Here is a 24,920-nt window from a genome sequence, read left to right as displayed (position 1 = left end):
CAGAGGTTTAAGGAAAGATGGGGCCACATACACGGGGGCTTTGGGGATACGGTTACTGTTCGGAGGTGGGCTGTGCACCTGTGTTCTGCATGTTTTCCCCTGTGTCTGTGTGTTATACTTCACAGTATGAATAAGATGGATGGATGGATAGATAAAACTTAGCTAGATATAGAGAAAGGTTTTCACTCTGAAGGGGTGTCAGGCCAAATCTTAGGGAAAGAGAAGGGCAGGATGAAGCTAGAGGGGGTGGGGTGTCTTTTCCTTGTTCCACCACTGTGAGGACCGCACCCAGCAGGAGGTAGCTCAGTGAAAGGACACTGTCACACTGGATGGTGGACTAGTGGATTCTGGACGAAGTCCATCCAAGTTTATTCTCTTGGATCTCCCTCTTGTTCATCTCCTTTAGACGTGAAATAAGATGAACTAAACAACTTGACATACATACATATCATCCTTTAAACATTTTATTATTAAAGTATCAAAACATAACGACAGAAAGCAAATATGTATATTGCATTTATTAAAAAGAACTTACAGTTATTCTAACCATAAACAGTGCATACCTCAGATTCATTGTTCTGACCCCATATCCCAACATCTGCCTTCCTCACAAATCCATTGTTGTCCATGGTGGGGTACAAATCGCCTTGAATTTCATAGTGGTTGGTGGCAGCCACACCCACACCCAGGATCCCTGGTGGCACAGTGATAAAGTGCTCGGCTGCTAACCAAAAGTTTGGCGATTTGAACCCACATGCCTCAGAAGAAGGACGTGACTCTCTGATTCCATAAAGTTTCAGTCTGGGCAACACTATCGGGTACTTCTAACCTGTCCTTAGAGCAAGCAACCAACAAACCCACTTCCACTGAGCTGAGTCTGAGCCACAGCGACCCCCTAGGACAGAGCAGAATAGCGACTTAGCATTTCTGAGGCTAGATACCTTTACGGGGACAGAGAACCTCTTCTTCCTCCCAGAGAGGCTGGTAAATGTAAACTACCAGTCTGTCGGTTAGCAGCCCAGCACTTCAATCCACTACAGGTGTGTTTTTTACCCTCGGTTCCAGAGGGTAGACCAGCAAAATAGATTATTTTATAATAATCTGTGGTGAATAGTACCAAGCTCACTCGACTCTTCAGATGAGGAACATATTTTTGGTATGTATTAAAAGCAGCAAAAGTATGACGCCTGTGTCCCGGGTAATAAAATGCCAAGGATTCACTCACAAATGCACGAGGCGAAGGAACCCGTGGGTGTGGATAACTCTGATGGTTAATGAGGGAGGTCTTTGATGGCGTCGGTGACCACACAGTCCATGTTCATGTCTGACGTGTGAGCTGTCTGGGTGGGCATAAGCAAAGAGCAAAGGAGCCTGCTTGTATTGTTAAAGAAACCCAATGGTTAAAGTGCTTGACTGCTGACCAAACATCAGGGGTTCCAATCCACCAGGGGAAAGCCAAGGCAGGCTGTTGCCGAAAAGATAGCAACCTTTGAATTGTCCCACAGCAGTTCTGAGCCAACCCAGGAGCCAGAATCAGAAGCAGTCTAACAGCAGCGGGTTATAGTGTGGCCTGAGGATGCCACACAACGCGCCATTATGCTTTCTTTAAACCATCGCACCCAGCTGATCCATTTTCCTTTTCCCTCGCTGGTTCATTCTTTTCTGATATTAGAAATAACACATTTGACACACACACACACACGCACACACACACACACGCACACGCACACACACACACACCCCTTTTCAGCTTTCTAATCAACGCCATTCAAGGGACGAAGACTTTGAGAGAAGTTCTCAGGCAGAATGGGAGGCCTTGAAGTTTTAGGTTGAACAAACGGTGTCTGCACATGCACAGAAACTGATAGTTGAGGTATTTAGCAAATCCAATTTTATTTGCAAAAATTCTGTTCTACCACCCCATAGTTCATCAATGGGAAATGGAGCAATCGGGTGCCTTTGAGGCCAATGATCTCACTTCATGACATTCCAAAGAACAAAGGATGACCCTCTGAGAATAAAGACCTCTAAATGGAGAAGGGAGCAGAAGGGGGTCCCTAAACCTGTGACCATTCTGCCTAAAAGCAATCAGCACAGCCCTTAAGTCTGCTGCATCTTAGTTCCACTACTTATCACACCGACAGGTTAAGAGTACTGCGATCAATAAGTATGTCTCTTAGAGAAAAGTACTGATAACGTTGGAGAGGAGTAAACACTTGGGGAATTTCAGTTAACAGTTAGACAGGATCCAGAGTCCTGGTGACCAGTGTGCCTTCTCACAGTGGCAAATGCTCTGGGTCCGACTTTTAAAAAAGACCTAAATGACAACTTCAATGCCACCAACAGCCAGCAATGCCTAGGCATCACCTGGCTCCCAACATGGCTCCACTGACCCATGGCTTTTGACCACAAGAAAAGGAAAACGGAACTGTCTGGCTCTCTAGGCCCACAAACACCTCCTGACCCAGAGAATCCCGGCCCCGTGGAAGGTGGCTTTTCCTTTCAGCGTCCTTCTTATGATGATGATTGACAGAGTTTGTAACAGAGGCCCCACCCCCCTCCGCCTATTACACTACCCCCATGGATTTCACGTTAATGCCTTGGGGCCAACCAAGGAAAAGGAACCCGATGGTGCTGGCCCACAGGAGAGTTCTGTTCTCCGGGGCTGACGAGCCCCTCTGGACCCCTGGACACTTTGTGAGACAGACAGCACCCGGCGTGACAGCTCCCCAAACGCTCAGAAACCAGATCTGAGAAAAGTCCTGTAAAGGTCACCCCAGTGCTGTGCACAACACATCATCATGGCAATGCCTTGTTTTGAAATGAATGCCTTGCACACGGTAATTCCTGTGCCGCACAGCATCTTTGCCAGAAAGCACAGGGTCACCAACTGCCATTCTCTCTCTGATTCCCTGACAAGTGACAGTGGCAGCAGAGGCGGTGGCCCTACGCACCCAAGGCACAAGTACTTCTGCATGAATCCACATGGTGGGACTCTTGGTTTTTGTGGAATCCGGATGAAAGGCAAGCAGGACCCTAACCAGGGGCCTCCCAGAGCATCTACTAATGGCCAGGATGGTAGAGCCTAAAACCCGTTGTTGAGTCACACACGCACTTGCCCTAGTCCAAAGTCTGTTCTGGTGCTTGAGCAGAGAGACCCAGCCCAGTCAGCTCGGGCCTCCCGCCTCCGTGGGTCTCTGCTGCTAGACCCTAGAGGTGCACAGGAAGTCAGATCTCCAATAGCTTCAGGGCCTTGAGGTCTAAAGGGAGGATTCAGTGAGGACTCCCCAGTTGCCCCCATACCATGGCCGCTCAGCTCTACAATGTTCCTTCTTTTATCTGTTGGAAAAAGAGGTTTCTCTCGTCTTCTGGAGTCCGCCCGTTCTGGGCCCGCACGATGCACGTGGGCCGATGGAGGTTGAGCATGTAGATCAAATGCTGCTTCTCGTTCTTGAGCTCCTCGATCTGGGCCTTCAGCTCGGCATTCACAGTCTCCAGCTTCTCCGACTCCTGGGGCACAAGCAACAAAGGCATAAGCAACAGGGCCAGAAGGTTAGCGAAGAGCAGGTGACCAAGTGGCAGGGGAACCCCTGGGCCCCTGAAGGCTTCTTCTAGCAGGGGCCTGCCTGCAAAGGGTACCCGGCTGCCTGCACTGTGATGGCCCACAGCTGGGAAGCAGTACCAGGGTCTGGGACAATCCAGACCCTGGAGAAGTCTTGGAACCTGGGGGATTCCTCAGCGATGCCCTTGAGTTTCTACATCAGGACCAGGTTGAGACTCTGTGGGTGACAATGGGTAGTGGCTCTGGGTGGCGCCCAATAGTTCACATCTAGGCCTTTTGGGCTAAGATTCTGCCGTCGTCTGTTCAATGTGGGGGAGGGGGCACAGCTAAAGAAAGAGCTGGCAGGCTGGTCTCTTGACCCACCTGGCCTGCTCCTCTGACGACCCTTCAGGTAGGGGAGCCGGCGGATCTCAGACTAGACAGGAGCACCAAGGAAGTGCAGCCACGGCTTTCAGATTAGAGAGATCACTTTTGTGACGCAATTAGTTAAAGGCTTCTCACAGCCAAACGAGGGCTGCCAGGTTCATTTTCTCAGGAAACCAGTTGAATGAAGCTTCCCTAACGGACTGGCAAGTCTCAGCCTAGAGACTGGCTGTGTGGGAGCTGGCCCTGGCGAGGGGGCATGTGGGCATCAAGTGATCCTGTGGCTTTTTCATCCTCACACTTGCCTTTCACACCCCCAGGGTCACGTTCATGGTACTGATAGACTGTGTTGCCTTCTCCCTCTGCAACTGGCCTTCCTGCTACCAACACTAGGTCCTTCTCGGGAAAACACTTTCAGTGGGTTTTTTTAATAAACTCCCTTTCTGAGGCTAGAGAAGGGCGGCCTTGAGCCATGGTGGGGCATGACTGGCCAAAGGCACTCACTTTTTGCAGACACTCCGTCTTCTCCTTCTTCTTGTTTCTGCACTTGGCAGCGGCAATTTTATTCCTTTCCCGTCGCCGCTTTTTCCTTTCATCTTCTTCAGGGGCTACCTACAGAACCCCAAAAGGCACACGCTGAATAACTCAAACCCAAACCCAGCCCCAGCCTGCCACTGTCGAGTCAATTCCGACTCATGGCGACCCCACGTGCCATACTTAGGACTGCTCCAGGGGGTTTTCTTGGCTGTAATCTTTAGGGCGCAGTAGTTACGCATTGGGCTGCGATCCACAAGGTCTGCAGTTTGAAACCACTAGCTGCTCCATGGGAGTAAAAGGGGGCTTTCTACTCCAAGTCGCAGTCTTGGAAATGCACAGGGACAGTTCTATCCTGTCCTGTAGTCAGCATCAACTTGATGACAGTGATTTGAGTTTGGAACCTTTAGGAAAGCAAATTGCCAGGCCTTTTTTCTGCAATGCCTCTAGGTGAGTTCAAACGATCAATCTTTTGGTTAGTAGTCTAGTTCATACCATTATAAACCAAGGGATCTTTAAACCCAAACCTAACCGAAAAGCCCCCAATGCCGTTGATTGAATCCAACTCCTGGCAAGACTGTGTATGGTTTCCAAGACTGCACGTCTTTATGGGAGAAGACAGCCTCATCCTTCTACAGAGAAGCAGCTGGTGGATTTGAACCTGGACTCTGCAGGTTTCAGGCCAACAACACGTAGCCAGCAGCGCCAGCAAGAGATGCCATCCATCTCGAGTTCACTGCCTTTTTACTGCCTGTGAAACTGGAACATCAGGGGGCCCCTAACATAAACGAACCTGAGGGGGGGGGGAAACGGTTCTAGAGCATAGATTCCCCCAATCTATTTAGCCTAAGTTTGGAAACCACTCGCTTTTCAGTAAAACAAAAATTACTTAGTGGCCCCAGCAATGAAAAACATTTGTACTACAGTCCATAATCCAGAATCAAGGGTACATATATGCTTTTGCAGCCCGCCCCCCACCACCCACACACACACACACACACACCCTGGATCTTTCCAGTGCCCCCAGCGGGTGATATTGCCCACTTTGGGAAACACTGGTCTAGCCTTCCATTGTAAACCCCTCTATAAAGATAGAGGGGACACTCTTAGGGTGAATATTGAAAGCATTTTAAAACTGATCGTTAGAAATGAAATTGTATTGGCACTATTAGTAAATCAAAATTTAAATCTACTAAAAAAATTTAAATCTACTCTAGAAACACATTTAGATTTTACACTGAGTCTGATATTCAAATTGATGCCTATTGATAGTAGTCCTGATTGCCATCACAGAGCAGGAAAGCGATTCGGTTTGTAAATGTGCCCCTGCTGGAGCAAAGAAACAATGTCAGGGACATCACGAAGCCATCACCTCCCTGTCTTCCTTGATCCGGGTTGTATGTTTATGATCCAAGGACAACACCATCTTTGCCTGCCAAGTCCATGCACATACCACTCAAATCTAGGTAACGCTCGTGGAACTCCTGACAAAAAACCCAAGCCCCCTCCCAACCCAACTGGCATTATAGGTGGGTGCCACCTCTGGGTGGTGAGTTACAATACCCTCCATGCCCCCCACTGAGTCATCTCACAGGCCTAGGTCCCCTCCCTGAGTCAGGTGTGGAGATTCTCAGAGAGTAACCCTCTGTCTGCTTTGTGCCTGAGGGACAGTGGGGAACTAGCACTAGAACCAGTGACTAGAGATGGAAGTCCAGTGGGAAGGATGAGTGAGTGAAGGTTGAGGCTGCCAAAGTCAGAAATAAGAAGAACCACACTTCAAATAAAAGAGCATTGAGATCCTGGATTTCTGCCTATTCCTCTTTAGACAATGACGACTTTGCTTGGCCTGGGCGGAAGGCTCGATGTCTCTGTTTAAAAATGAGAATTCCAGGAACCAAGGGACAAGCACCATCAAGCGTGTTCTCTTCCCAGATGGAAAACCTACTTCATGGACTTGCGATCCCAATGCCACTTGGCAAGTGCAGCGTCAGAACGGATGAGGCGTGTTTCCATAAGTCAGGCTGCGGGCTGCTTCCCTGGAGAAGCTTCCAAATGTCCTTCAAGAAGGCTTTCCCTCCTTCCACGGGAATCCGGCTGCTTCCACCGCCTCCTGCCATGCGCCGTGCATTATTGGACTGGCCATCAATGCACACATCGTGGGGGATGCTGCACCTTCGTGCCCTCTTCTCAGGAGAACTGGGGCACAGCCTCAGTGTTGCCTATGGTTCATGCAGTAGTCCCAGCTGCCGTTCACTGAACATCAAATATCAGCCAGGCCCTCTGTTCAACCCAGAACCAATGTCATGCCATTAACCCTCAGATCAGTCCTCTGAAGAGCCATTATTCCCCCACCCCCATCTTTGATTATTAATCAACTTCCTTTAAAGCTTAAGTCTTTTTGGTTAGGTCCACGATATATAGAGCCCATGGCTATGATCCTGTCAATTAAGTCTACAGAAATATCCCTTTATTCCAAATCCCTTATTTTGTTATTGTGGTTCGATGTCATTGAGTCTGTTCTGACTCATAGAGACCCAACACCCAAAAGACCAGAACATCACCCAGTCCTACAACATCCTTGCAACTACTGGGATGTTGGAGGCCGGTGTTGCAACTCTGTGCCAATTCATCCTGTCCAGAGTCCTCTTCATTTCCGCTCACCCGACTTTATCAAGCCTGGTCTCCTTCTCCAGGGACGGGGCCCTCTCAGTATTGTGTGCAAAGTACGCAAGATGCAATTGCACCATTCTGGCTGAAGAGCATGCTGGTTGTACTTCTGCCAAGACGAATTTGTTTGTTCTTCTGGTAATCCACGGCACATTCTGGCCAACACCAGAATTCATAGACTTCCACTCTTCTTCGGTTTTCATCATCTGGCCTTCTCCCACACGAGGTGATTGAAAACACTTACAAGGATCTTGCCACACTCCTGCCTCCCAGGATGCTTCATCTTGTTCTTCAGCCACATGCCCACGGGGTTCCCTCCCTCTCCTTCTCCAGTGACTGTGCCAGGGAAGCCCACCCACCACCCATACCTCCCTAACCCCTTCCCTGCATTATTTCCCTCCATTGTGCTGACCTCTTATATTCCTTATTTACCTAGTTCGTGTACCAATGCCTCCTCCCAGGAGAAGGGAAGCTCTCAGAGGGTGTGATTTTGTTTGTCTTATTCATGTCTGTGACCCCTGGTCTACAGCATACCTGGCAGGCGGTGGGTGTGCACTAAGTAGGTACACTTGTGGTAGAACCTACCTCAGCTTTCATGATTGACATCTCCAGGGGTCTGTCGCTGACCGTGACTGACTCCAGCGCAGAAGACATCCGGTGGCACAGGTGCTTGTTCTGGATGGCAAACCGCAGCTCTTCCTTGACAAAGGGTGTCAGGTTGGCAAAATCCTCAAACACCAGTGACCCAGGCGGGGACAGGCAGGGGACAATGGCAGAGGCACTGACTTCTGAGGCCGGGACCTGGCTGGGGTGTTGAAGCATCATTTTGCTGAAAGACACACAAAAACCAAAGCTGCTACATTGGTTTGGGGACAGGAGACCACAGCACCCCACAACTTCCTATCCCAGAGCCCACACCCACAGGAAGTCCCACTGCCCTCCCTGCTTCTGCTGTTTCCATTCCACGCCACACTCATCCTGGACGCAACATCCTCAAAGTATACAGCCCCATGAGGACAGTCAGAGGCCTGACTGAAGTTCAGAAGGACTGACCTCGGTTGCTGGTGTGCACCTGTGCAGCTACAGCCCCAAACCATTCTGAACACCACTCCTGTGGCTAGTTGCTCTCCAGTAAGTCCCGAGAGCTGGCAACCCCATATGTCAGACAGTAGAACTGTTCCTTTGGGTTTTCTGGGCTGTAATCTTTAAGGAGAAGAGCCCTGGTGCCTAGTGGTTATGGCTTGGGCTGCGATCCCCAAAGTCAGCAGTTTAAAACCGCCAGCCACTGCTCGGGAGAAAGATGAGGCTTTCTACTCCGGTACAGAGTGAGTCTCAGAAACTCAAAAGGGGCAGTTCTGTCCTGTCCTAGAGGGTCACTAAGAGTCAGCCTCAACTCGACTGCAGTGAGTTTTGGGTTTTTTTGATCTCTAAGGAAGCAAATAACTAGGCCTTTTCTCCTGCAGTATCTTTGGGTAGGTTTGAACTGTTAGCCTTTAGGTTAGTACTCAATCACAAACCACCTGGGCCAGCAGATGCCTGAAAGCAGTAAATTGTTGTTGTTGTTTGTAATCAGCAGAACTATTCTGTAGCTACATCTTCAGACTCCTTTTTCCAAAAGACACTTAGAAGGTATCAGAAATCAAATTGAACCCATCAGTGACTGGCAGTAACGGGCAAGGGTGGGAGTGAGGGTCCTCAAGGTAACAGACATTTCTCTGCATTGGCTCTCTGTGGAGGTCAAACCAAGTTGGTCAGAAGGAGGACAGTGACGGTTTCTTCTCCCTAGGCCTGGTGTAGAAGAATTTCTTCTTAAAGTTGGTGACTCAAAACACCAAGTCAGTGAAGGACCAAGGAACGGGGCATCTGAGCGGTATTCGTTGTTCAGTCTTGTGGCAAAGGGAGGGGCTTAGGCTGGGGACAGAGCGTGGACCCGGGCCTGACTGCTGAGAAGGTGCGATGTGACTGGGACCAGTCACCTCTGAGACTCGTCTCCATTCGATAAATGGCTGAGCACTCCTCAGCACAGGGCGGGCTCTGCCATCCCCTCTTCTGGAGTCCTGGCTCCGTCTGCTCACAAGGCCTCGGGGCTGGCTAGCAACCATTTGACTGGATGTTGAAAGTGGGGAGAGGGCAGGTGGAATGAACAGAAACCTCTGTCACGCCACAGCTCAGAGAGCCGAACGGGACAACCACAGTCCTAGTTCCACAGTTCCCATTTGGAATGTCTTCGCAGTCGAGTTGATTCTGTGAGCCGGATCAGAGACTGAGCTCCGTAGGGTTTCCCAAAGCCGAGCAACAGGTCCTTCTGTTGGGGCTGCTCTGGGAGAACCTGACCCTTCAACCTTGTGTTTAGCACGAGCATGGTAACCTTTTGCACAACCCAGGGACTTAAAAAAAAAAGTCAAACTCACTGCCATCGAATCCACTGTGACTCATGGCAACGCTTTAGGACGGGCTAGAACTGCCCCTATGGGTTTGCACGACTGGAAATCTTTGTGGGAGTAAAAAGTCTCAATTTTCTCCCACGGAGAAGCTGGTAGGTTCAAACTGCTGACCTCTTGGCTTGTAGGTGGATGCTTAACTCACTGCATCACCAAGGCATCTTAACTAGGGAACTCAGTCACCCATAAATCTTTCCTTGTCATGTGTACCCTCAAACAGAGAGCTGTTCCTTAAAACGAGGCCAGCAGGAATCATTCCCCCATCTCTACAGTCACTGGGGGAGATGCATGTGAAGGCTGTTTGGGCAGGCAGGCAGTCCACTGGACGGTCTTTCTCAGGCCGTGATCTACGGTCAGTAAGTCCAGCCAACAAACAGCAAGTCCTCTGGCAATTCTCTAATATTTAACACGTGCCATCTTCATACCCTGAACCTCTACATATCATCTCATTGAGTCCTCACCAGAACCCAGTGAGTGAGGCACTAGCCCCAGTTACCCAAAGATGTGGTCACTGAGATTTAGAAAGGGCAGATTATTTGTGTAAAGTCATGGGTTTACTATGAGGACGAGTCAGGGCTTGGAATTAAGTTCATTTGACTCCATAGCACATGCCCATAACTTATAGGATATAGAATATTATTCTATGTTCCAATGACAGCAAACAAAGCCAGAGCAAAGTTTGGAGAAGGCAGTAAGGAAGTGGGGTAAGGAGCTGGGAATAAAGCAATGGAGGGAAGACAAGCAGAGAGCCAGGGGAAACCCTGAGCTCTAGCTAATGAATTGCTGATATTTTTGAGTGCGGATATGCACTCGGGATGCTGCCAACATCCTGGGAGTATGCTTAAATGGGTTTTATCCACAAAGTTCCCCATCTGGGGTCAGAAGACAAAGGCTGGAAGCCACATCAAGATTCCTTGGCCAAAAAACCATCTATCCTCTCAGCCGTTTCTCTTCATCCTCTTTTGTCAAGGGGGGTCAGGGAGAGCAAACCTTTCACACTTCACAAGTCACCTGGAGCTGGCAATTTGAATGCTCCCCTCAGCACTGTGGGAGAGATGCCCGGCCACCCGCTGCTGTTAGAGTCCAGCCAAGAAAACCCTACTGAGCGTTCTGCTCAGTCTTCACCACGCAGAGGGGTCGCCAGGCGTCAGAAAGAGCTCAACAACAGCAGATCTGGGGTGAGGTTAAGGAAGCCTCATAGCCATCACCCAACTTTTCCTGGTAGTCTAATGAGGAGTTTCAAAAACCACGTGACTCTCCACAGCGGAGGTCTGTTATTGCGATCACCCAGGGGTCCTTCTAGGCCAGGGCTAGCTCTCCGGCAGAGAGAGGTTCTGGGGAGATTGGGTGGATCTTGATAGGGGCGAGAATTCCACTACCAACAAATGCCACTCATTATTCAAAGAAAACCGGATAATATAAAGGGGGTTCCAAAAGCTCATGGACAAATGTCATTCTCTTTTCATCCCATTTTCCCATGAACTTTCTGAAGGTGAGCCCCCACACCCCACATATATGGACTCTCTTCCCACAGCCCAAGGTCCTGAGTCAGAACTGCAGGTCGCCTCTCAATGTAATCCTAGACTCGGAGCATGCTCGGGGGACACTCCTCTCTGAAAAACCAACCAGGCCAGGCCAAGCATCTTAAGATTCTTCCAGGCATTCAAGCTTTCCCTCCCTTTTCAAGTTTATTAAAAACCAAACAGTTCAGGGGTGGAATTCCGTGCTACCACTGGGCTGGCCTTTGTGGGGAGGCTGGGCTGGCCCCTTCCATATGGGTCCTCTGAATTCCACTGCAGTTGAGCACAGGGCCATTTCGGCCCTCTGCCCAGTTTATTAATGAGCGCTCGGGGCTTGGGGGTCTGCTGTTTGAGATGCCGGCCTCCTTCGACCTCCTCCCCTTCTCCATGTAAAGTCAGCAGTCCTGATAAAAGGAACAGAAGAATGCCAGTGGTATGGAATGTTTTTTATGAACGCCATGGGGTGGGCTCACTTGGGGACAGAGATGGCTTGTAACATGTTTTAAAGTCCTTCCGAACACAAAGCGGCTGTATCTGTGAAAATGTGGGCTTTCTCTGCACCAGGCTGCAGCCCAGCCTCGTAGGATACTTTCTAGCAAGTCTCTCGGAGATTCTCTTAAAATGTGGTGCCTGTCAAACTCAGGCTGTGTCCCCACAAGGAAAATGAGCTAAATTTTCAGACAGCACACAACAAAATGCTCCAAGTTATCTTCAGATCTGCTAGGTGATCTGAGTTGATCTTAAAATTGTCCAGACCTGCTTCAGATAGCCTGCGGTTGGCTTCTACCTCCTCCCCTCCAATCAGAAGTGCTTGTCCTATCACTAGCAGTTTCATCATTTTCAAGAAAGTGAAACGTTCCTGACCAGTCACTCAATTTTTTCACTTTTAGTTTTTATCTCGTTCCCTTGAGCGCTACTCACAAAATACACCGCTCACCCCCCCCCCAATTTTTTTTTTCTGGCTGTCTTGGTTTTCAGGCTTGTTCCTGGGGTTACTTGGGGTGTTGATTCAGACCACTGCATTGGCTAGACTGCATCCACTCTTGTTTCTTAGCTATGGAGTTCCATTATGTTTTCAGCTATTAAGTTATACTAATTTATCATTTTGGTTTTAACTAGAAGAATTCAGACCCAGAAAGTACAGGATAAAGAAAAAAAAGGTAAGAAATATTTGAAAAATAATTAGGTATTGAAGGACTTCCGAGGGAAACTGTATGCACTCAAGGTGGCTAGTTGATTATACATTGAGCTGCCAATCATAGGGTCAGTGGTTCGAAACTGACCACTCTGCAGCCTACAAAAGATTTAAAAGTTTGGACACCTAAGCCTCTCTGTGCACACGTTAGAATTGGTGAGATGGCGGCATGTCTTCTTTTTGGTACGGGAGGCTGTGCACTCTGCACAGAGACTCCAAGCTGGTAAGAAGAGCGGAAAAAAGAAAACGAAAAAAGCCCCTAGATGGAAGGAATGAGGGCAGTTTATAGAGCCGAAAATGTAAGCCTTCGGAGCCATTTTCATCATGATTTTGAAGACCTAAATTTTTCTTCTTCAAATTGCACAGTAAACATTTTGGAATACATTTTAACACATAAAAGTCAATGGATAACTCGTGTTAAATGTTTCAAAGGTGAGGCTGACTCTAAGCTTCTTTATGAGAAAAAATCTAACTTTTAAGAGTTTCTAAGCACAGGAGAAGTTGTGCCATCTTATGAGACTAGAATATTTTAATTTTAATATGGAAGTTTGAATGCTGACGTCTTGGGTCTCAGAACATGTGAATCTGTATTTATCGTACCAAATTCACTCCTAGTTAATTGGTTACAATTCATAGCGACCCTATAGGACAGAGTGGAACTTCTCCTGTGGGTTTCTGAGGCTGTGAATCTTGATGAGAGCAGAGTCTTGCTTTTCTCTTGCAGAGCCGCTAGTGGCTCGAATAGCTGACCTTGTGGTTAGCAGTGAGACACTAGGCCACCAGGGGCTCCTTATTTATTGTACAGGAACTCTTTATTTCTAGTCCCTTTTAAAGATAACTATTTGGAACCACCTGCCACTCAGTTACTAATAAAGGTGAAGTGATACTTGTGGAAAATTTCAAGGTCATGTAATTTGCACTATTCAAATATATCTTTGGGTCAAAAGACACCATCCGAAATATAACTTGACCTAAATATTTAGTGCAACACAAACTAAGTAAAGCCAGCATGCACTTCCTCTATCTCAGGCTAAACTCTCAAAACTCAAAACTCACTGCCATCAGTGGATGCTGACTCATAGGGACCCCTGTGGGTTCTCAGACGGAGTAGAAAGCCCAGTCTCTCTCCCTAGGAGCTGCTGGTGGTTTTGAACTGCTGATCACACCGATTGTAGTTCAGTTCATAACCACTACACCACCAGAGCTCCACCAGAATAGCTAAGACGATATTAAAATATCCTGATTTTTTAATGGACGAGCAGAGTGAAGAGTGGTAGATAGCACACGTTTCCTATCTCAAAAGCCTGAACTGATAGCGGGAACTGGTGCCACTGGTTTGAATCAGCAGGCCAAGACACTCTCAGAAACAAGTCCAACACCCAAGGCACCAACATGTGTGTTGGCTAGGGATATTTACGGCAGATCAGCATAGGTCTCCCTGATAACCCTTTTGCTCAGTGCTTGTGAAGATTTTAAAGCTGGGATTTAGGACTTGAGAGGAAGCCCTAAACGATGCACCCACTAACACGCTGCTTCATAATTTCCAGGCCTCATTCTCCTTGTCTGTAAAATGAGCCCAATATTGGCTGCCCCACTGCCTACACAGAGCTGTCTGGAAGATCCCATAAGATTCCTGCAGGTAGACAGAAGACTGACACACACACTGGGCACCCATCATTACTCCTGCCTCTACTTTCCCCGTCTCAGGGAGATCTGGTGCTCTAGCTGTCAGTGCAGTTGAGTCCGTTAGTCAGGAATGAGCTGCAGCCCTCAGACACTCAGGGCAGCACAGTCTCTTTTCACTTTGATTGACCTCTGGGTTCTTGACACACCAGGTAAATTCCACCCCACAGTTTTCTGGCACCAGCATGTCTCCACTGCTGCGTGTTGGAAAGATAACCAGTGTCTTACACATGAAACCATTTCTCCTTGGGAGGTTGGGGAGAGGGGTTGTGCATGGTATCCTTGCTCTTCCCATGGCTGGGCTACACTGGAAGCTACCGACCCTGTTCCATGCCCAGCTAATTTTACCACTTTACAATGGAACAAATCATGGTTTCTATTCCAACAGGAACCACAGAACTCCCAATATCCGAGTCCTCTAGGTCAGATCCTCATTTGGTATCTGAGTTAACTGAGCTCCAGAAAGGTAAAGTGACCCCTCAAGGCCATAAAGCTTGGTGAGTGGTCAGTCCGAGCCAAATTGCTGCCCACCAATCTGCTGCTCTTCTTGTTCTACCACCAACAGGGATCCAACCCTCAGAGGGATCAGCCAACAAGGCACCAGAGACAGAACCAGTGGGTCCGGTGTGGGAAGGATCTGCCACCCTGGGCACCTGGTCCCCAACACAGAGGTGCTGGCTGGTCAGGCTAAAGGAGGAGAGACTAAAAGGACACTGGTGACAGAGAAAATGAAATTGCAACAGAAAGGCAGCAAGGGAAAGAAAGAAGTTATCCATCTCTATTTTAAGTGATCCAGACAATAGCAACTGCAGCCTCCTCGATCCCGATCAATCGCACGTAGCAGCAGCATTCTACAACAAACTCTAACTCCAAATGAAGGGTAGCTGTACCAGTTTTTACTTCAGTTTATTAGGATGCCACAGGTTCCAGGGAGAAACGTCTCTCACACCCTCAGTGAAACAGCTGCGCTAAGAAAATAACCACTTTCTAACGTGCATGTGCATGCGTGTGAGAGAGTGTGTGTGTGTGTGTGTGTGTGTGTGTGTGTGTGTGTGTGTGTGTTCAGAGCTTCATCAAGGATTTTTCAATTCCTAGCCCGGGGGCACTTCCAGGTAAGTGTTGACCTGCTCATGGCAGGGTGGTTAGTTCAAATCCACCAGCTGCTCCTCCAGAGAAAGTTGAGGTTCCATGCATCTCTAAAGATTTACAGCCTTGGAAACCCTGATTAGGCTCTCTACAATGTGGAATCAACTGGATGGGGTTTCATTTATTTATTTTCCAGCTTGGTGGGGCAGCAGTTAAGTGTCTGGCTGCTGACTCCAGTGTCGGTGGTTCATAATCACCAGTCATTCCGTAGATGAGGCTGTCTGTCCTGTCAAAGATTTATAGTCCTGGAAACGAAAGAACAGTTCCATTCTTTCCTCTAGGGTTGAAATGATTTGAAATGGATGGCTATAGGTTCGGGTTTGGTTTTATTTGTAAGGCAGCATAGGAGATTTAAGCAGTGAAATGGGTGGTGGTGGGGTGCTGATTTAGAGAAAGGGAAATGAGTGGATGACGGATGAATGAGAGAAGGTGGAGACAGGTGGAGAACCAACCTAATAAAAAACGAAAGCTGGGAAGAAAGACTCCCTTTTCCCCACTGCCTGGAAGACTGGCCGATGACTTTGGAGACGTCCTCATTCCAGCGCCCACATGGCGCTTTTCTTTGGATAACATTACTCTAGGAGTTGATAGTCTTAGCCCAGGAAGCCCATGGGCGATGAACTGAACTGACCGCCAGACCCGGAGCTCGCACACAAGCAGCGCACCAGAGGCGCGTCTAGGTCCCCGCAGGTCCCGGGCTGCGGCCACCACAAAGCCGGCCTCTTCTCAACGGTCCTGCACGCTCACCTCCCCGTGGTGAGTGTCCGTGGACCCACAGCCGAGAACTCTGCGCACCTGACCAGAAAGATCCCAGAGCGAGAATCACAGGTGCGAGAGAAGAGCCAGCGAAGGGAGAATGGAGGCAGAACTGCGACACGAACGCTCGCAGTCACTAAACTTATCCCAACTAACTTGTGCTCCGGGTTCCCCGCGTGGTCCCACCTCCGAAAGCCCCTGGGGGCGCAGGGCCACTCCCGGGGACGCTCCCGCGCCTCCCGCTCGCCCACCCCGGGCCCCATTCATTCCGCCGCCGGCGCCTCGGGCAGCGCTTCCGCGAGTGCCGGACCTCCGCGCCCCGTGCGGAGCCCGGGGAGGAGCGGCGCCGGGGTGCCAGGGGCCCGGCACTTGGCGATGAAAGGAGCGGCTCGGAGACCCGGGGAGGCCTGGGGTCCCTCCCCACGCCGGCTCCCAGCCGGGCAAGCCAGCGCCTGAAGCGGACCGGCGCGGCGCTCGGAGGTCGGCGCGGAGCTGGCGCCCGCCCTGGCCGTCAGCGGCGAGCTTTCGCGCCCCAAGTCAAAAGAGAAAGTTGGTTGTTTCCCTTTTCGCGCAACTTTCTGCAGCGCCGCGGCGGCGGGGAGAAGTTCGGCCCCGAGAGTGCTGGTCCAGCGGGAGGTTGGGGGCGCGGTCGGGGGACTGGTCACTAGGGGGGCAGCAAAGGTAAGGAAAGCGAGCCGCCCTCGGCGCGTTCACTCACTCGGCTTCCAGCGCTCACCTCCTGCCTCGGCTCGGCTCGGCTCGCGGCAGCCGGGGTCCCGAGGGCGGCCGGGTCGCGCCGGGCTGGGGCTGGCGGGCGCGAGGGCGTGCGCCGAGGACGCGCGGCCGGGGCGCGGGCTGGCGGGTCCACTGGGGCGGCAGCGCGCGGAGAGCGCTCGACGGGGCGCGCCTGCTTGCGTGCGACTGTGGCTCGGAGCGCGTTGCATCACCCCTTTTATAGTCCCGGGCTGGCAGCCGGCCCGCTGCTACGCGTTCTCAGTAGGGGCTGACGTCATGCTATTAATAGCTCCCCCCGGGAGGGGGTGGAGGAGGGGCCAGGGCGAAGGCGGGGGTGGGGGGTGGAGTGCGAGGCCCGGTGACGCAAGCTCGGGGAGGGCCTGTGCTCCCTGCCTCTCACGCCGGGACACACACCCGCCCGCCCTCTTTCCCCAAATCTGGACCCGAGCTGCCCGGGCGGGCCGCCAGATAAGCGTACTCGCTGCTGCGTGTTCCAGGCATGAGCCAATGGTGCCCAAGCCAGCGGCATGACTCCACCGCGCTGGCATCCGTCCCTCCGCTAGGCTGCGGGAGGGGCGGGGGCGGATCCCGGCCGCGGCCCAGACTAGGTGAGGCCGGGAACGGGGCGCGGAGCTTCCTATAACCTGCCTGGTCATTTTCTGGAGCTTCAGGAAAGTGTCCCACTTCCCGCCCACCTCCGCCTTCTCGGGGAAGATCGAGTGGGGGAGAGGTGTCCAAAGTCACTGTCTAATGACCCCACACCGTTAGTCGGGCGTGACCGCCGCCCCCGGAGCCCGGCGAAGTCGCGGCGATCACCCCCAACGCGGAGGGCAGCGCTCCACGGACCCAGTTCCTGGGCATCCATTGCCCGGGCGCTCCTGACCCGGCGCACCCGCGGAAACTTCTGGGGCACATTGGGAACCCGACTCTGCGAGGCGGCGAGGGGCGGGACCGCGTCCATCCGCTGTTTCTAAACCGGCACAAAATGTTTGAAACGGACAGGGAGTTGCTCCGTGAAACGCAGGAGAGCGTGGAAAAACGGGAGAACTAGAGAAATCGGGGACCGGCGCCCGCGCCGAAGCCCCGCAGCTTAGGGAGAAGGGGAAAAAGAGATGGGGCTTTGGGTCACTGAGGGCCAGCAGGGAGGGAAGGTGTTACCGCGGCCCCCGTGAATGTTTAGGGGAAATAAGCCTTCACCTATCTCGTGTTTTTCTGAGCGCAGACGGACAGAGCAAGGATTGGACGGCCTGACGTGCGACGCAGACTGTCATCAGAACGGGGTCCCGCAGTGTAGCGCCCGTCGGGATGAGGCGGTGAAGTCTCCAGACAGGAGCCCAGGCCTCGATACAAGTGGGTTTGAACGTTTAAACGATTCCCCAGAGCCCGATTCTCCGGGCTCTGGCTGTAGCAGAACCAGGGGCATTTCCACCCATTCCTAGATGACCAGATGTGGGCGCAAGTGTGGTCCCCGGCCTTTGGAACTTGCCTGGGAGGGAAGCCCGCGCCGGCCCGGGAGTGCCAAGGGCGGAAACACCTGCTTCCACCAGCCTACTGGGAGGCAGGCGGTGGAAGACTAATAATATGGGGTAAATACTCAATGTGTCTCAGAACCACCCCACCCCCCGACCCCGGAACCGGGGTCTCCTCTGCCACCCAAACTTAGGGCACCTGCATCCCTAGGCTGTCTGCGGTCCTGACAGTCTGGGGTCTTGCTCCCAGTCAAGCCAGGGCGCTCAGAGGGTGGCAGAGATCCCGGCGCTGCAGATAGCTGAATTTTCGGCAATCTCGCTCCTAGCTCACCGGCTAGATCCTCACCTAGAACCCCTCACCCACCCGGAGCTTCGACAACACGGATGGTGGCCCCTAAATCCCCCCACGCCCTGTCCTGGGATTCCATGCGGGATCCTGGGGGATTCTGTGCCGGAGCTGACAGGCTGCCGAGGCGCGTCGCGCAGGAAGCGTGGGGCGGGTGTTTTTCTTTACTTTTCGCCCTGGTAACGGTTCTCCCGGCCCCACCCTCCACACCCCCTCGCACACCCAGCTCCACACCCCCACACCCTGCCTTTCCATCTACGGAGCTGGCAGGTAAACTCCGGACGTGTCTGCACAGCTGGCGCACACGGAACGTGTGTGCATTACAATGGAAGTTACTTGAAATCCTTCCGTTATCAGCCCAACCTCCGCTGGAATAAACCGCACTGGGATCAAGGAAAACAAGGAGGGCCTGGTGGACACTTTTCACTTGTTTCCACTGAAACGCCCACAGCAATCTATCAAGATGACAGTTTAAACTGTGGTTCCTGTAATACACCCCAGCCAGATCCGCGGAGGTTTAGCCCAAGGGGAGCTTCACTTGGTGGGGGGTGGGGTGGGGGGTGGAGGTGGGGGGAGCGCTAAACAGGCCAGCGAGCACAAAGCAGAGCTCCGAAAGAGTAATCGAGAAGGGAAGCATTCGCAATATGCTGTCGGTTTCTTTTTATTCACTTCATGCCTCCGTTCCTCTTATAAACCTCGTTTCATTCTACTAAACTCGTACTTTGGGTTCATTCTCCAAGGCACCCCTGGGCAAAATCACTATCCACGTTTTCGGGACTCGCTTTCCCCTTAAGGAAACCTGAACACGTGATCGGGATCTTGACAGAGAAGTAGCACCCCCACATGAATAAAACCCTGATCCAAGGAAAACCAGGGACAACTCCAGGCCGCCTCCTACCCCAGAAGAACTGTGATTTACTGCCTGAATGGAGAAAGATTGAGGGAAGGGAAGGTTCCCTGAAGTTCTATGCCTCTGATCTGTATCTGAGTGCCCTCTTTAATCCTGATTTTAATTTATGCCACCCATCTCCACATTCTTACACACAGGGCAGTCCCATCGATGAGGTGGTGGTGCGGGGGCAGGGGCAAGACAAGCTCCTCAGACCAAAATGCGACTCTATGCAAAAAGAAAGAATGCCGCCTCCTCCTTCACCGGCCTCCCTGGCTTGGGGTACTGAAGGGGTTAATCCTTCCTGGTAAAGGGTGAAGCAGAGACTTGAAGGTTTTGCTGAGGCTTCTCGCTGGAGAATTGCCTGGGGAATCCGGACTTAGATCTGCCCTGGTGTGTTTTGCTTTGTGTGATAAGAACTGGCGACGTCGTGCTGGGACATGTGCAAAAGGAAGGGGAAAAAATTTAAAAAGGAGGGGAAGGAACTCAGCAGCTAAAAACAGCCTACTCGTGGCAACCAAGTCCAAACACCAAAACATTGCAGGGATCCAACAGCAAACCACCACCACCACCACCACCACACACACACACACACACACACACACACACAGCCCAAGAGATATTTAAAGCTTATAACAGTTCATTGCCCCTGTCCAACCCCTCCCCCCTTCCCCAGCCATGATTCTGGTCTCCAACCCTGGATGATTGTATTTGCTTTCAGGGCTTCAGAAACTGGAGTTAAACTCAGCCAAGGAAGCAGCCCAGAGCTAGTAGACCAGTCCACCTGGCTTGATCCACTTCTGGACCTCCAAACAAGAATGAGGTGAGGTGTCCTCAGTCTTCTCTCTGAAGCTCACCCCTTCTGTAAAGTTCATTTGAGTGTACAGATTGCCAATTTACCAGCAGTACTTTAAGGAGCCCTGATGGCATAGTGGCTACTCATTGAGCTGCAAACCTCAAGGCCAGCAGTTTGAAACCACCATCAGATCCAAGGGAGAAAGAAAAGGCAACTTTCTACTTCTATAAAAAATTATCTCACAAAGCGGGTGCATAAGCAAATGTGTCGAAGAAAGCTGATGGTGCCTGGCTATCAAAAGATATAGTGTCTGGGGTCTTAAAGGCTTGAAGGTAAACAAACGGCCATTTAGCTCAGAAGCAACAAAGACCACATGGAAGAATCACACCAGCCTGTGGGATCACAAGGTATTGAAAGGATGAAGTATCAGGCATCATCAGAAAAAAATTCATATCATTGTGAATGAGGGGAAGTGTGGAGTGAAGACTCAAAGCCCATCTGTAGGAAATTGGACATCCCCTTAAGGAAGGGTCTCAGGGAGGAGACCAGTCAGTGAGGGCCCAGTGTAGCAAAGATGAAACAGACAACTTTCCTCTAGTTCCTAAATGCTTCCTCTCCTCCTCTCTCCTCCCCCCTCCCCCACTATCATGATCCTAATTCTACCTCACAAATCTGACTAGACCAGAGGATGTACACTGGTACAGATAGGAACTGGAAACACAGGGAATCCAGGACAGATGATCCCTTTAGGACCAGTGGTGAGAGTGGCGATACCCGATACCTGGAGGGTGGAGGGAAGATGGGGTGGAAAGGGGGAACCAATTACAAGGATCTACATATAACCTCCTCCCTGGGGGACAGACAACAGAAAAGTGGGTGAAGGGAAACTTCGGATAGTGCAAGATATGACAAAATAATAATTTATAAATTATTGGAGGTTCATGAGGGAGGAGGGAGTGGGGAGAGAGGGGAAAATGAGGAGCTGATGCCAGGGGCTTAAGTGGAGAGCAAACATTTTGAGAATGATGAAGGCAATGAATGTACAAATGTGCTTTACACAGCTGATGAATGTATGGATTGTGATAAGAGTTGTATGAGCCCCTAATTTTAAAAAAGAAAGAAAGAAAAGAAAAATTTGTCTCAGAAACCCACAGGGGTAGTTCTACCCTGTCTTGTCCGGTCACTATGGATAACTTGAAGGCAGTGAATTTAGTGTGGGTGTGGTCAACCCCTCCACACCCACACCCACCTCCCCAGGCTTCTTGGAGAACAAAGGGACAGCTTTTCACAGGGGAAAAGTGTGGAACACAATACTTTGGTTCTGGACTCAGGATGCAGCAGGTGTGCCACCTTGGAAAGGTTATTTCACTTTCTAGACTCACATTTCCTTAGCTGAAAGGTGACATGAATGACAGCATTTAATTCATACATGGCTGTGAGGATTACTGCAGAAAGGGGGACACAGTCAGCCTAAGTAGTCTCACTATTTATGAATTAGGGAGGGCTTCCCGGGGGTACCCCTCAAACTCTCAGAGCTCATTCTGTCCTCCTCTTCAGGGAAGGATGGAGTTGAACATCATGTAGGATTGACACTCCACAGAAACATGGTCCTCAGGCTGAAAACCTGGAAGCGACAGCCCTGCTCTTTGGCCACAGAAACTTGGCCTCACACCTGGGCCCTCCTCAACACTTCCCAATGCTTCCCCCTCCCCAATGGCCCAGTGAAAGTGCTGTGGACTGAGAGCAGTGGGGAGCGGGCCATTGGGGTTCTGGTCTGGTGCTGCCTTCAAGGGACTCCCTCTAGCTAAGTCCCTACCCCTTTCTGAAGTGAGGTTCCCTGGACTGCAAACTTAGGTGATGCTGTCTCCCGGCTCAACTAAGAGAAGAAGGGAGAGTGCATCAGAAAAAAACGTGTTAGATGAGACATGGAGAGACCCAATTTTCATAATCCCCCTTCTCCAAAAAGCGGACTTGAGAAAGGTTGTCAGCCAATCCTCAAACACAGTTCATGGTTCTCAGCTACACTCTCTCTGCCTCTGAACATTTCTAAGATTTTCCCCCATGGACGTGTCAGACAGGAGCACAATGAATCATCCCAGGCAGGCATTGCATCTTTGGAGAACCTTCTGGTATGTGTAGTTGATCATTAACAGCCATGAACACCCACAAGTGTTCCTGGGGGAGGGGGGGGCCTGGACATCCAAGGGGGCAGGGGACCAACAAGAGTCAAGAGACTCCACCTGTAACTTTACCGCTAACTGCCCAAGTGACAGTGTAAGTCATGAACACTGTCTGGGTTTCCCCATCTGTAAAATGAAACTAATGAATATTCACACACACACACACACAGGGTGGCTATAGGCATCAAATGAGATAATGTAAGAGTAGTTTTTAATTAAATAAAAAGAGCTATATTTTTAAAAATTCTTTTTGGGAAAAATTTCTAAGTATATATATGTGTGTGTTGACAACATAAAAATTGGGGAAATAAAAGAAAAAATTATCCACATGTTTCACTCCAGTCTATTTTCTCATGCCTATGAAAATTAGATGGGAATTTGACATTTGTGCCTTGCCCTGGATAGTATATGGTATTTGTTACTCTTTTTTTCTAATTAAAATAAGTAGTTCATTGTAAGTATTGCAAAACACAAGGGTGCTTCAAAAAGTCCATGGAAACGTAAAATCCTCTTTGTATTCTGTCTTTCCACAAATGTTTTGAATCCCCTTAGTACATCATACTCATACATCCTACACATGATTATAAAACATACTTTCATTTTTAGCCATGTCTTAGTTCCTTAGTGTTATTATAACAAAAATACTGAAAGTGTGTGATATTAACAAACAAATGTGTTTTCTCACATTAGGAGGCTCATTCAACTTTGGCTCACAGGGCAGACTAGAACCCCCCTGTGGGTGTACTGCAGCAGAAGACCTCATCTTCCTCTGGCGGAGTGTCTGCCAACCCAAGAAGAAGCCTAGGACATCAGCAGGGCTCTTTTGTAGGAGGCTGGAAGTTTGAATTCCAGGCACTGGCTCTGGGGAGGGTCCCTCCTTTGCTTCTTCAGCCCTTCCTGCTTCCTTCTGTGCCTTTCTTTGTTAGGTTAATCAGACCATAAAACTGTAGGATGTGTTTTAAGTCAGTCACTTCTGAGCCACATAAAAGGCGTCATTTTGCTAACTGGAATCACGTTCACAAGTGTACTATTGAGGGTGAGGATTTCTAACGTATTGGAGGGACACAGCTCAAACCACAACACATAACCAAACAAACAGTTGCGTTCTCAAATAAAGAATTCACCACCCACCTGTATGGAGAATCTGTTTCCTGCTTTCATCAGCCCTTCTTCCTCTCCCAGAGGTAACATTTATCCTGACTTTCTAACTGTAAATTTTTAGTGGCCGATAGATGTCGTGTGATTGACTCAATTATTTCCTTGTTTTTCTAGTTTAGGGTGCTGCCAGTATTTGATGAAAGTAAATGCAAATTTGAATCTTTGGTGTAGAGAAGAAAAAAACCCTACCTTGGCTTCTCCGTGAGTGCTGACCAGTGTACAGTAGAGACGGAAGGACCTCCAATGACCAACTTCCTGTGCATTTTCCCTCTTTCCAAATATCCTAAACAAACAAACAAACCCTGCAGGCACTTTTCCCCACGGGGCTTCTCCTTTGATCCCTGTTCCCTCTTCCTTCTACATCCCCACCCACTTAGTTTTCCCATCTAGGAACAGAGAGTCCAGGCAGTGTGGGATAAAGGGCAGAAGAGCTTGAGCGAGGCTTCTCCCTGCTGCTTCAGGCAAACACTCTCTGTGCCTGCTTTAGGCAGCACCGCAGCCCTGTAGAAAGGTGATGGTCCCAGGCAGGTAGTCCCCTCAGTCTGCTGGTACCGATTCCCAGGGCTATTTCCAGGGAAGCTAGGAACCATGACTCCCAGCTTTCTCACACTAGGTGTGAGGATACCTGGGGATGCCAGGTAACCAGCGGGGCTCTGGCAGGAGTGCCTGTTGAGGTCATTTTCTAGTACACAGACACATGGGGACTTCGAAGTAGAGGCGGTTGCGGCCTGTGTCTTACTTGGGGTGATGGGTACTCAGTGTTTGTTTTATTTAAATAAGTACATAAGTTGTATTGGTCATTGTGTGCATGTGTGCTATAGCTCACCTGAAAAGGAACGGCATGTTTTCAATTAGGAACAAAAAGTGGAGTATGAAAGACTACATGCCATTCGGATTCATAGACAAAAAAGAACAAACTTCAAAACGGCATGGGCTCCCAACTGAAATCCTGTCAATCCTAACCCTCAATTCTCCAGACTCCCAGAGAGAGAAGCATGACCTGTGTCTGTAAGGATTACAGCCCTTCAGCTAGCCCTTCTGTTCTGTCAGGTCTCAATGAGTCAAGATCAAACTTGGCAGCACCCAACAACGGCGTCGTTCTGTGTAAAACAATAACAGCAAATACGTCCATAGATGCCTTCAAACCTCATTACAGCCTTATGAGGTAACTACCGTGAGCCTCCCCATTTTACAGATGAGCAAACCAAGACACAGAAATGGTAACTAACTTGCCATCCATAGCTAGTGTAAAAGGCAGAGCAGAGTCTGGCCCAGGCAGGTGGACTCTGGGGTCTGGGAGCTTAACCATGATGCGAGGGGCCCTCAGTGCCTTCATTGGATGGAGCTGGAAACTGAGCTCTGAAAAGGGGAATGTAGCTCCTTGTGGATTTCAGAATTGACAGTTCTCACACTGAGCAGAAGTCTCTTTTTCACCAGGGAAATGCCCATTGGCCGAAATCGGGGCCAAGGTGGAAGGAAA

The 24,920-nt window shown here is 50.1% G+C and overlaps 1 protein-coding gene and 1 long non-coding RNA gene across 3 annotated transcripts; one reads left to right on the top strand and one right to left on the bottom strand.

Annotated features, from left to right (window-relative positions):
- Window positions 1-503: 503 nt before the first annotated feature.
- Window positions 504-16,780, bottom strand: ATF3 (activating transcription factor 3). Of its 2 annotated transcripts, none has more exons than XM_075530121.1 (4): window positions 16,586-16,780; window positions 7,712-7,955; window positions 4,430-4,537; window positions 504-3,510 (listed from the first exon to the last, which is right to left on the bottom strand). In XM_075530121.1, exons 2-4 carry the CDS (start codon window positions 7,949-7,951, stop codon window positions 3,319-3,321), a joined length of 540 nt encoding a protein of 179 aa, XP_075386236.1. In that variant the 5' UTR covers window positions 7,952-7,955; window positions 16,586-16,780; the 3' UTR covers window positions 504-3,318. The 2 variants fall into 2 exon arrangements, with proteins under 2 accessions (XP_075386236.1, XP_075386229.1); XM_075530114.1 differs by having other exon boundaries at window positions 16,604-16,779.
- A 301-nt stretch (window positions 16,781-17,081) lies between these two features.
- Window positions 17,082-23,400, top strand: LOC142437371 (uncharacterized). Its single transcript, XR_012782197.1, has 4 exons — window positions 17,082-17,210; window positions 17,825-17,952; window positions 20,028-20,129; window positions 22,973-23,400. It is a non-coding gene; the product is annotated as an uncharacterized LOC142437371 (long non-coding RNA).
- The last annotated feature ends 1,520 nt before the right edge of the window (window positions 23,401-24,920 follow it).

This window comes from Tenrec ecaudatus, chromosome 1 (genome assembly GCF_050624435.1).
Source record: "Tenrec ecaudatus isolate mTenEca1 chromosome 1, mTenEca1.hap1, whole genome shotgun sequence".
Taxonomy (NCBI): domain Eukaryota; kingdom Metazoa; phylum Chordata; class Mammalia; order Afrosoricida; family Tenrecidae; genus Tenrec; species Tenrec ecaudatus.
This window is presented reverse-complemented; position numbering and strand designations above follow the sequence as displayed.